Source organism: Talpa europaea (genome assembly GCF_964194135.1).
Source record: "Talpa europaea genome assembly, chromosome: 9".
NCBI classification, from domain to species: domain Eukaryota; kingdom Metazoa; phylum Chordata; class Mammalia; order Eulipotyphla; family Talpidae; genus Talpa; species Talpa europaea.
In genome coordinates this window covers 100,897,616-100,910,173 of record NC_140076.1, presented here as the reverse complement: position 1 = coordinate 100,910,173, position 12,558 = coordinate 100,897,616, and the positions used below count along the sequence as shown (strand labels likewise).

The 12,558-nt window shown below is 38.6% G+C and overlaps 1 protein-coding gene across 3 annotated transcripts in view; it reads right to left on the bottom strand.

The window, feature by feature from the left end:
- Positions 1-12,558, bottom strand: part of CDC14A (cell division cycle 14A) — a gene marked incomplete at both ends in the record, with an annotated part of 137,184 nt that overhangs the window by 42,066 nt on the left and 82,560 nt on the right. For all 3 annotated transcript variants that reach the window (XM_084241615.1, XM_084241616.1, XM_084241617.1), the window contains one exon: positions 2,548-2,635. In XM_084241615.1, coding sequence (XP_084097741.1) covers positions 2,548-2,635 — 88 coding nt within the window. The remainder of the gene's footprint in view (positions 1-2,547; positions 2,636-12,558) is intronic.

Sequence of the window (12,558 nt, the reverse complement as noted above, 5' to 3'; positions counted from 1 at the left end):
CTTTCCTGCCTCACCTGCTGCTCCCCTCAGCAGTGTATTTCAGTCAGTCTGCCTGTTGTTTCCCACTCTGTCTCTGGTGAGTCCTCTAACCCCCCACATCTCTGGCCTGTACCCCAGCTCTTGTATGCATAAATAAATAAATCTTTAAAAAAAAATAAAAGTGCAAAACTGTAAACAACTTAGAGTTCATTCAAAAATGAATGACTGAATGAAATTACGGCAGTTTGTGAATTATATACACACAGTGATGGGGAATTAAAGGTAGTCTATATTAACTCCCATGGAAAGAGTCTATGATATTAATGTGGAAAAAAATTGCTGTAAGATAGCAATTATCTTATGAGCTCATGCTTGCAAAAAAAAAGGAATATTTTTATAAATGTGTGTATGTATATAGCATACATTGAGAGACAAAGAATGTGAGCCAATGAAAAATACAGAAAAGCCAGTGGAAGAAAATTTAAGTCCCCAACAATCCCACCACCAACAGGTAAATCTAGGGAATAGGTAGAATTATAGGTCATTTTACGCTTTTTATCAGACATGTCTGCATTTTCTTGTTTTACAATATAAAATGTTCTAAATGATTTTTAAAATCACTCTTCCTATGTTCTTTTAAGAAGATTTCATAAAATACCTTCATCCCATGTAGTAAAATTCTTTCAACTTCACAAAAATGAACACCCAACAGCAATCCACCCCTGAAGCTATACACTTATGCAGATTTTCTGGCATGAACCAGATCATTCCGCACAGATGGCCAAAGGTAGGTTTAATCAATCTCATTATCAGGAAGCAGTTTCCTCAGGCAGTCAACCTGTTATTCCTAGCAACCCAACCTGACAGAGGTTAATCAATCAATGTCTAGAGCAAAGAGAGTCAGCAAATTTGTGAGTAAGACATGGCTTCAGTATATAGGCCTCCAATGTGCTAACTTAACTCTCTAGATCTGGATCACCCATCCACAGAAGAGGGCTGTGTATCAGGTAGAGTTTTCTGGTAGATAAGTGATAAGGATGAAATGATAAGCACACAAATATGATCAAAGTTAAATGCATGAATAACAACATACAGTTACAGCAGACTTTAGAAGAAATGGTGGTGGTGATAATGACGATGAAAGAAGAATAAATCTAGAGTAGGGATTTCAAAGTATGTTCCCTTAGGGAACTAATAATTCAGCTCTATGACCAGAGAGAAACAAACCACAAAAAAGTTATTACGTTCCTGGATAATATGGATAGCGTTTTTTCCAATTATATGTACTTCTCCCATAAATTATTCTTAAACGCTCGGTGCCTAACTTTAACTAGTTATGTAGGCAATACCAGCAAATGAAAAATAAATAAGTAAAAAGTATCAACAAGAAAATTCTTACCACTGATCATGTTTCATTCAAGATGCTTATTTTGTGTTTTATTCTTTGTTTTTTCCTGAGTTTTATTCTTTGTTTTTTCCTGAATATTTATGTCCCTGGCTAAACATATATTATAAATAGGTAATTTAATTACTGTCAGCTAAGAAATGTTTCTAATGTTATGGTGGAACTAAATATATCAGTGCAACAGCAATTCTTAGGAGTATAGCTCTGGGCAGGGAAACCAGTTTTGCTAATTTGGTGACACTGGGCAAATTTTCTACTCAAAAGCCTCCATTTCCTCCTCTGTAAAATGGAGACAATAGCACCTACACCTCACTGAGAAAATGAGAAATGAGAAAATGCTCTGATTACTTAGTAACTAGCACGTAGTAAGTATTCAATAAAAGAATCTATTGTCAGGTAAGCTATGGAAACAACCCAAATGCCCAAAAATAGATGACTGGATCAAGACGATGTGGTACATATATACAATGGAATATTACTCAGCTATCAAAAAAGATAAACTCATGCAATTTGCAGCAACACGGATGCAGCTAGAAGGGATCATGCTCAGTGAAATAAGCCAAAAAGAAAAATAAAAATACCAGATGGTCTCACTCATAATAAGAATTTAGAAAACCTAAATAAGGGACTAATTATAATAAAGTAAAAATCAAAATCAACAAGCAACTATAAACCAGAGACACACTACAGGGTGGGGAGGAAGGAATAGGATCAAAACAAGGGGGGTGGGAATTGTGTGGGGACTATAATGAAGATGAAAATGCACACATTGTACAGAAATGAAAAATGATGTAAAAAAATACGTAAAATTTTAAAAAACTTAAAAAAAAGAACCTATTATCATCATCATTATTAATCAATATGGTGCTCCCCAAAGAATGCCTGGATGAGAGCACTCTCATTATCCTTATAATTAGGTCAGGTAAAGTGAGCATCCTATTGATGGCAACTTAAAAATTTACTAGTTTTGAAATAATGATTATAACTCCATTTGCTAAACAATAAATATTAAACATACTAACTACCACTGTGTAAGTTTTTAAATTATAAATAACTTTTCTTTGGAGAATATTACCACAAGAGAGGATTATCTGAGGAAATTATAAAATTAAAGAAGCTGAACTGAAATAAATGTTTGGATGGTAAAGTAAAGAAAAACCTACCATTTTCAACTTTGCTTTTTGGATGTGGTCCACTAAATGCTAAAAATTTTCCTGGCACAATCCAGTTGAAGTCACCATTTTCAACTCGCTGGCAGAATTTTGTAAGAAAAGAGAAGAGAAATATTTTATAACTCTTATACAATTTAAGAAACTTTTATAAATAAAACTACGTTTCACTCTGTTACATCTAGACTAACTGGACATACATGAAGACAAGGTAATATAGCTTTAAAGTGGAAACATACATCTGGCTCTCAAAATATTTATGAATTCAATTCACTTCAGAAAAACTTGTATCTAGACTGTATGTAAGCTTAAAAAACTTTATTTAAAGTGTAGGTTTAAATAACTTTGTCTTCTGTCACTCAGCAATGAATTGAAATTGCTTTTCCCAGCAATAAAAAAAAGGGAAATACAAGCACTTTCCAAGAACAATGTAAACATACTTCGAACAATGAAAAATCGTTAATTGTTAAGTATCAGGATCTTGATGAAGACACTTCCTTTCTTTTCTGTTTTTATAGAACTGCTGTCATTGCTGAGACTCAGATGGGGCTAAAGTTACATGATGTTTTGCAGACAATTGGGAGACAGGGGGGCAATGCATCAAGATAAACATACATCACATCTTCATGTAAGCCTTCTATAGTCCGTCCACCCCCAGCCAGGCTGGAACCCCCGGATGTATTCTAGTCCCCACACTTGGAGTTCCCATGGCCCTGGCTAGGTACCTTTCTAAGCAGGGAGGGGAAGGCAGTTCTTTTCAGGCCAAGGTGGTACATATAAAAGGCTCTCTCCTCCCTCCCCTGCAGAGCTGGCCTCACAGGTAGGAATCTGACTCAAACAGTGCCTGCACTCTCTGCTGTAAGTGCTCAGTAATAAATATTTGTTCAATAAATTAGAGTTATATCATGTAGTATTGCTGCTTTAATCACTTATGCTACCTATTATCATTTCAATGGAAATCAAAATGTAGCTGTACAATTTTCATATCAAAATGAAGATGTTTCTTTCTAGTTGTAAAAAGTTATAAGTGAAGCTTTACATGATATCTTATAAACGTCTGACTAGCATTGATCTAATTGTAATAAACCTAGTATCTCCACAAGCCCTAAATAAAATCTTAGAGATTCTGGGGTGCCATGAGAACAAGTCCACAGTTATCTATTTATAACAGTGTGAATAATTAATAATATCCAACTCTCTATGGTAATTAGACATTTTCTTGTTCAAATAAAGCAGTCTCAAATTAATTGTCCTCTATCCCTCTCAATTAATTATTAACTTTAAACATTCTTTAGTTTCAAAAATAAAGGTATAGTCTAATCATCAAAAGGCTAAATCCAATTCTTTATGAACAGTATAAGAAAACAGGTTTCTGTGTTCACTATTTCTGTATCCTTGACCACAAGTTGACCTAGATAAATATATTGTTCTATGTCTGCTTATTTGAATTGTAGACATTTATATGGTTAAACAGTAACCTTTTAAAATCAATCATATGGAGAAAGGCAATGGATTCATTAAGATATACTCCCTCATAGAATCAAAAGAATATGTTTGCAAATCTGCCTACCCAAAAAGATAAAGTTAGATAATACTGGTCTATATTCAGTAGCTTGGATGACACTGAGGAAGCAAAGAGATTTGGGTTTTACATCCAATACTGAAAAAAATTGATTAAGAAAGCTACAGCTTTAAACTGGTCTAAATAACATAAACTTATTTTGTGTCTTCTTTCTTAGTAAATCATGCATAAATATCAATACTTATCAATAATAGAATATTTAAGATGAAACAAATTGGTTTTTCTAATTAAATGCACAAACCATCAAAGAAATTCAGATCAGACTGGAACTTTTGATACTTTCCAACCCTATCACATTGTGAAAATAAATACCTAAGCAAGGATGAGACAAGAGGATACATTAACCTCCTCCAGGGTAAAGTCTGCTACCTATACCAAGTAATACGTAGAACACTGCAGATGAGCTTCACTATAAGAAAACTCAAAATAAAAATCTGATCCTGAAACCAACAAAGCTAGGTGTCATTATTCATGCTGCTATAGGAATCTCCAGGATACAAGAGCTACCAGATTTCTTTGAAATAGCTAGTCTTCAAGTGCATTTAAAATAGCACTTAACTTGAATTTTTATAACTTCTGAGAAATACCTCTGTGCCAGTGAAGCTTGCCTCTGTTAGAACAGTCACAAATACATCTTTCAGCTCAAACACTGAAAAACATTTGGGTTTATTTACCACTGTAACAAATCAACAATAAGACACAAACGATAAACCTTGAGGTTGGCAATTACAGGATTGATTCCCTTTATCAACACATGTTTTCTAAGATAACAGTTTTTAAGCACAATTCAGCATTCAAATATTTGCTAAGCCTTTATTATGTGTCAAGGACTCTACATCAGTATTACACATAAAATAAAATAAAGATTCCCTTTGTGTGCTTGCAGAGTCTGAAAGCAAGCGGGGATGATAAAAACAGTAATGATAAAAGCAGCAAATATAGACCCACCTGTGCTAGGCAGAACTCGAGTACATGCAACTCACTTAATTCTTACAGCCACCCTGTGAGGTAGGCAAAACTATCATCTCCTTTTACCTACTATGGACTGAACTTCTGTGTTCCCTGCTGCAACGTTCATATATTGAAACCTACTTCCCAATGGGATAGTATCTGGAGAGGGGGCCTTCAGGTGGAACCCCCATGAATGGGATTGGTGCCCTTATAAAACAGACCCTAAAGGGCTCCCCTGCTCATTCTGCCATGAGAGGATACAACGAGAATATGGTAGTTAGAAACCAAAAAGTGAGCTTTCACCAGACACCAAATTTACCAGCACCTTGATCTTGGGCTTCCCAGCCTCCAGAATCATTAGAAATAAATGTTTGTTGGGCCTCCCTGGTGGCAAAAGGGGTTACATAGCACTGTGAAACTATCTGCAGCCTCTGCAGCATGAGTTTGATCCCCAGCTGGTCAGGGAGCTACCCACATGGCACAGCAGACCTCTCCTATCTCGCCCGCTGCTCCCCTCAGCAGTGTATTTCAGTCAATCTGCCTGTTCTGTTCCCCACTCTGTCTCTGGCGAATCCTTGCACATCCCCCACCCCCACTGCATCCCAGTTCTTGTATGCATAAATAAATAAATCTTTAAAAAAAAGGAAACAAAGAAATGCTTGTTGTTTAGGCCATACAACCCCTGGTGTTTTTGTTACAGCAACCTAAACTAAGATATCTATTAATGAAAATGGGGCATTAATAGACATATATAAAAGATGCTGAACAGTAGCATACAATTATCTTTAAAAAAATCAAAGGTCAGAACTAGTGTGCCTTTTTAATTCATTAAAAAGGGCCTTATATATATATATATATATCTAACTTCTAAGACAATAGTGTTGATAGTATAGCTGTATTATATCCTTGCAAACATGCCTTAACAATTAAGCTTAAGCTTTATGAGCTTAGAGCAAAGTAAATATTTGAGTTATTTGGTTTAAATTAAGTTACCATGCCATCTGGCTTTAAATAATAATCAAACTCTAGATAATTAATTTAGATTTGTTCTTGAGAAAGATGGTGTGGCAGAGGGGAAGAGTAGTGCCCCATGTTGATGATTGCTTCACTCTGCTAACAACAGCTGGGGTACAGAGAAATTAGGGTAGAAAACATGTAGGGGCCTGCTCCAGCAGCCTCGAGTGGTAAAGGCCTCTGCTGATGTAACCACAGGGAGCAAAATGCTGGTACATGTCTGCAGGAGTCATTCCAAGACATGGAGTTCTAAGGCCATCATGCTTACATGATGGTTACTGAAACCTGGAAACAGGTAACTTCACTCATGGAGAGTGTGTACAATCTGACACCATAAGGTCATAAAGAACAGCAGCTTTTCAGGTAGGGAAAGAGGAAAAGGGGAGACATAGAAAGATGGAAGCTGGAAGAAGAAAGACAAGTGCCAGGACCTTAGATGTTCAGGAAAGAAAGTAAGCTTCTAGAATTAGAGACTACTGGGTAGATCAAGGAGCAAGAAGATGAGGCACAAGTATTTGGTTTTGCTAACTCTTGTGTTAGCAAAAACAGTTTTCAGTAGCATCGCAAAGGTCAAGAACAGACCAGAATCAGTTGACCAGTAGAGTAAAAAGAGTCAAGACTGCTCTCTGGGCCTCCCAGGTGGTGCAGCGGTTGACCACTGGGTTGCGAAGCTGCCCACAGCCTCTGCAGTGCCAGTTCGACCCCCGGCCGCCAGGCGAGGGACCCACATGGCACACAAACCTCTCCTGCCGCCCGCTGCTCCCCTCAGCAATGTACTTAGTCAATCTGCCTTCTCTACTCCCAGCTCTGGCTCTGGTGAACTCTCTCACCCTCCGGCGCTTCTGACTGTGCCCAGTGCTTGTATAAATAAATAAATCTTAAAAAAAAAAAAAAAAAAAAAGACTGCTCTCATAAGAAGTGCAGAAGTAAAAGAAGGGACAGAGATCAAGCAATAATTAAAGAAGCTGGAGAGGAAGACATGGGAAATTTGTTATGATAAAGTAGAACTCAAAGTTCTACTTTGATTGAACAGACATGGCCTTTGAGCCGGCAGTGGGTGTGGTGTATTAGTAGATGCGGGAATTTGGCCTCCCTCTGCTTTCGTCATTTTAGTGTCCAGGAAGAAATTTAGCTCCAGGGAAATGCTTCTAATAGTTCTTTGAATAGTCAAGTCAATGAGGGAGGCACACTTCTGTAGATCTTCCAGGTGGTGAGGACAGGCCCACACACCTGCATTTGCAAGCTTGCTTGACCCCAGTCCTCTGGCAGGAATTCACAATTACAGTGGCAGAAATCCATATCCTTCTGGTTCCATAATTCATGAACAAGAGAGCACACCAAGCGGCATCCAGATTACATTCTAGTTTGCTGGACAAATTCTAGTCCAAACAAAGCAAAGCTTTGAAATATCATGCCTTAGATTTTCAACAATGATTACTCCCACTGCTGACCTGAGGTAACACAATGAAAGGGGACCATCTAACAAACCTTACTTGTTTTCCAAGTGGATGCAAAAGGGCACCCTCAGGAGTCTAAATCACCTGGTAAGATTGACAATTTAGGTATTAACTGCAATGAAGGATGACACAGTCATCTGGAAGACAGTCTTCACATAGTAAATTAAATTGACAGTACATGCAAGCTCTGGTCCAAGATTATTATCTAAAAATCCATGCTGCAAATAACTGACTTAAAAAAGAACTCTTGGTGGCAACTGTAGGGTCAAGTATGAAGATGTATACTTCAAACCTGTGTTATGTCATAAGTAAAGGCTATTTCAATAAAAATGTTAAGATATAATAAAACCAAAAAAGGAGAGGGGAGAAGCTTGCATTTCCTCCATGGTATGGAGTTCATGAGAACTTGAAGCAGGAGAGTAATATGATCAGACTTAGTTTCAAACACATACACTCTGATTGTAATGTGATGAAAGAGGCCCAAGATTCAAAAAAGACCCAATTCCAGGCCCCCAGAATCAACCAATGATTTCTCACAAACAGTCCCCAGATGGGCTACATCACGATGTGACTAAGACCATGTGGATTCACCTTCTAGGACAGTTATGCTTTTTCCAAAAGAGCATTAAGAGAGCAATAATGATCACTTATGAGTTGCTAGACTATCTCAGGAGCTCCACATTCAGCCTGGTACAGATGAAGGAGAAATTCAGCATAGACAACTAATACAACAAGCATGAAGATGGAGGCTTGTGGGAAGGAACAAACATGATAACTTCTACAGAATAGGGCCAAATATACAGAGATTCTACAATAGCAGGCAATAAGATCAAAGGCAGCAACACCATACATGAAAAGATGAAATTACAGGTTGGCTCCTGGAAAAAAAATGGGACCTAGATATATATTGAGCAAAAATGAAGCACTTGATAAATGTCTGCTCAATAAACAAATTGAAAAGTTATATAAATTGGGCCTCCCTGCAACCTATGAAGCTCTCTGCAGCCACTGCCACATGAGTTTGATCCCCAGCCAGGGAGCAACCCACATGGCACAACAGACCTCTCAAGACTGCCTCGCCTGCTGCTTATCTCAGCAGTGTATTTCAGTCAATCTGCCTGTTCTGTTCCCCACTCTGTCTCTGGTGAATCCTCTCAGCCCCCACACCTCTGGCCTGTACCCCAGCTCTTGTATGCATAAATAAATAAATCTTTAAAAAAAAAAAAGAAGGGGCCTCCCTGGTGGCACAAGGGGTTAAGCACCGCACTATGAAGCAATCCAAAGCCTCTGTAGCACGAGTTCAATCCCTGGCCGGACAGGGAGCAACCCACATGGTGCAGCAGACCTCTCCTGTCTTGCCTGCTGCTCCCCTCAGCAGTGTATTTCACTCAGTCTGCCTGTTCCATTCCCCACTCTGTCTCTGGTGAATCCTGTCACCCCTACCCCCCACATCTCTGGCCTGTACCCCAGCTTTTATGTGCATAAATAAAATCTTAAAAAAAAAAAAAAAGAAAAAAAAGTTATATAAATTGAGGCCATAAAGAACCCTCATTAACAAAAATTTATCAGTACATCATTGTTTCAATAGAACAAAGCTTCCCAAGCAGTGTAACAGAATGGAGTTGCCTGGATAAGAAGCCAGGTGGCCAAAGTCTCCAGGACAGTCCCCAACAGCTGTGAGCTATGATCATAGGTGCTAAGCAAATATTGTCATTTTCCATGTGGGCATGATAAGAGAAACAAAAAGCCCTGTGCAGTTGGCAGGAATCAGTCTGTCCATCAACAGGAAGTGGCCAAACACAGCTCTAATAACTTTCATCAAGTAACCAATGGTAAGAGTGATCCAGGTTGGCCAGCGGGTAACAGCACGCAAGTGAACAAGCACAAAATTCAGGGAAATATCCTCATACTGACAAACTACTTCACAGAAAGCAATTTTTCTCAAAAAATGTTATGGATTAAAAAAAAAAGGCAGATATGCAAGAGTTTAAGAAGGAAGTCAAAATAATCTCTTAGTTTTTAAAAGTAGGTTCTACATGAACCTTTAGTTCCATCTGATGAAGAAGCCCCTTGAAATTACAAGGGTCAATTTCTGGGCAGGATGCCACTTAAGCTGTCTCTTTGCATTTCTCTCTCTGTCCCCCACCAGCTAGGAACACAGTTACTACTAACAAGGTAACTGTTTTTCTGTGAGCTTATCTGTGTGTGGTCAACATAAGGCATCATCGAAAATGGCAAGACTCCTGGAAAACCCTTGGGGATAACTAAAATAAAAATGAACTATAGGCACAACTTCAAGTTCTCTTTGATGACTAATGACAGGTTAAGAGTTGGGCCTCCCTGGTGGCACAGCAGTTGAGCGCTGGGTTGCGAAGCTGCCCGCAGCCTCTACAGCGCTGGTTCTATACCCGGCCACTGGAGGAGGGTCCCACATGGCCCGCAGACCTCTCCTGCCCCCCGCTGCTCCCCTCAGCAGTGTACTTCGGTCCTTCTGCCTGCTCTGCTCCCCGCTCTGGCTCTGGTGAATTCTCTCACCCTCCCGCGCTTCTGACTGTACCCAGTGCTTGAATAAATAAATAAATAAATAAATAAATAAATAAATAAATAAATAAATAAATAAATAAATAAATAAATCTTAAAAAAAAGAGAGAGAGTAGCGTGATCAGTGGTCTTTAGGTATAAGGATAGTCTCCCCTAAAAGAGGTAGGGGTTGATAGAAGGCAGATTCTGTAAATGGGCAAATGGGTGCTACTTCAGGATCTTATGAGCAAAATATTACCCTATTTTAGCATTACCTACTACACTTTACTACTGGAGAGGGTAGGTCACACCTACAGGGATGTAATTTGATTCAATATTCAAGGCCTATTTTTATTCTTCCTTTTTTTTTTTACTTTTGCATAGAAGAACTGGGGTGTAGGCCAGAGGTGCAGGGGGTGAGAGGATTCTCTAGAGACAGAGTGGGGAGCAGAACAGCAGATTTACTGAAACACACTGCTGAGGGGAGCAGCAGGAGAGAGAAGAGAGGTCTGCAGTGCCATGTGGGTTAGCTCCCTGGCCAGGGATTGAACTCAGGCCATAGCAGTGATAGCACTAAGACTTAACCCCTAAGCCACCAGGGAGGAACTATTTTTGTTTTTCCAAGTGAACTGGTCAATGACTAGAGTCAAAGAAGTGGCAGTTGTCCTAATTCTCAAGTTCTTTAAAAAAAAAAAAAAAAAAACAAACTTAAGAAACCTATTCTAGTGGGACCAATGTCTTGCAGACCTCCATGCCATAGCTTTCAGTGCAAATATGAGGCCTGCACAGGTCCACACCAACTTGGCAAAGGACCTGAGATACCACATCTTGGAAGATGCTTTTGTTGATCAGTAATTAATACAACAGGTCATTTGTAATTCACATAAAAATAAAGCAAGAACCTGAGCTATCTTATTCCAAGCCTTCGAAATGTGACAGGACCCTGAAATGAACTCTTACATGAGCAAGTAGATCATCTGAACAAGGAGATACACTCTATCCTGCTTATCCTTGTCATACTAAGTTCACTGTAAAATCTTTTCCTGTGGAATCTGCATCTCACTACACAGGCTAGTCCAAACTAAGATGTGCTGTACTGTAAATGTCACATTGATTTTAAAGGTTTAGTTCAAAAATTAAAATGCAAAATACCTAGCTACTAATATTTATATTATGTGTTGAAATGACCTTTTGGGTATACTGCATTAAATAATATTATTAAAATTAATTTAATCATTTATTTTTTGTATTTTCTTTTTTTAATATTTTATTTTTTACATCATTGTTAATTTTTAAACAATATTTCTTCCCTCCACCCCTTCAGGTGTAGTCCCCATAAAGTTTCCTTCACCAATACACCTGTCACCATCACCTCAGTCCCCTGTGTGCTTCCCTCCCTCCCTCTGATCCCGCTCCCTCCTCTTCCCCCTGCAGTATGTCTCTGATTCTTTATATTTTTTATAAATAAGAACACTAACATGTTTGGGCAGCAGTACTTGAGATCCAGGAATTGCAGGGGAAGATATACATAGCTTTTTGCAAAATGAGCAGAAGTTTATCTGTAGACTTTATAACACAAGCATTTCCCGTGTCTGCTGACCTTGTCATTAACAGCATTTGCAAGCAGCATTCTTATCAGAAGACTTCCCTTTAATCTCCCATCAAGATGCAGTGTCATTAATTTAGCTTTTTCCTGAGCCACATTATATGTTAAATGTAGTCTACAAGAAGTGTCTTTGAAAGGCTTCACCCTGAACACTTGCCAGTCATCCAAGACTTCTTAGATGATTCTTATAATTTACTGTTAACAATAAAATTTAAGCTTCATTAGCATCACAGGAAACGATTTTGCTTGTATAACTTAGATATGCATATCCATATATTGGATAGATGGGGCTTTCGCTATTGTTTGCCTTATAAAAAGTGGGGACTAGGCCTCCCTGGTGGTGCAGCAGTTGAGCGCTGGGTTGCAAAGCTGCCTGCAGCCTCTGCAGCGCTGGTTTGGTTCCCGGCAGCCAGGCGAGGGTCCCACATGGTGCGCAGACCTCTCCTGCCGCCCGCTGCTCCCCTCAGCAGTGTACTTCAGTCCTTTTTGCCTGTTCTGCTCCTTGCTCTGGCTCTGGTGAATTCTCTCACCCTCCTGCACTTCTGACTGTGCCCAGTGCTTATATAAATAAATAAATAAATTTTTAAAATAAAATAAAATAAAAAGTGGGAATTAACTTATACACACTCTTCTGCAGCTTTTCTTCTCAATAGAGTGCATTTCTCAGACAAGGTGCTCAAGTTCATTTTCTTAGTGACTATGTAATATTTTATGGGTTAATCTAGAGGTTATTATAGAAGCTGGTCAACCTTCCCCTTATAAATTTTGGGGGGGAGGTTGGCTTTTTTTCCTTTGCTGCTACTAAAAATGCCACAATAACATTTATGGTTTTTAAAAAATGAATAGATTTGGAGATTTTTAATAAATTAAATTTA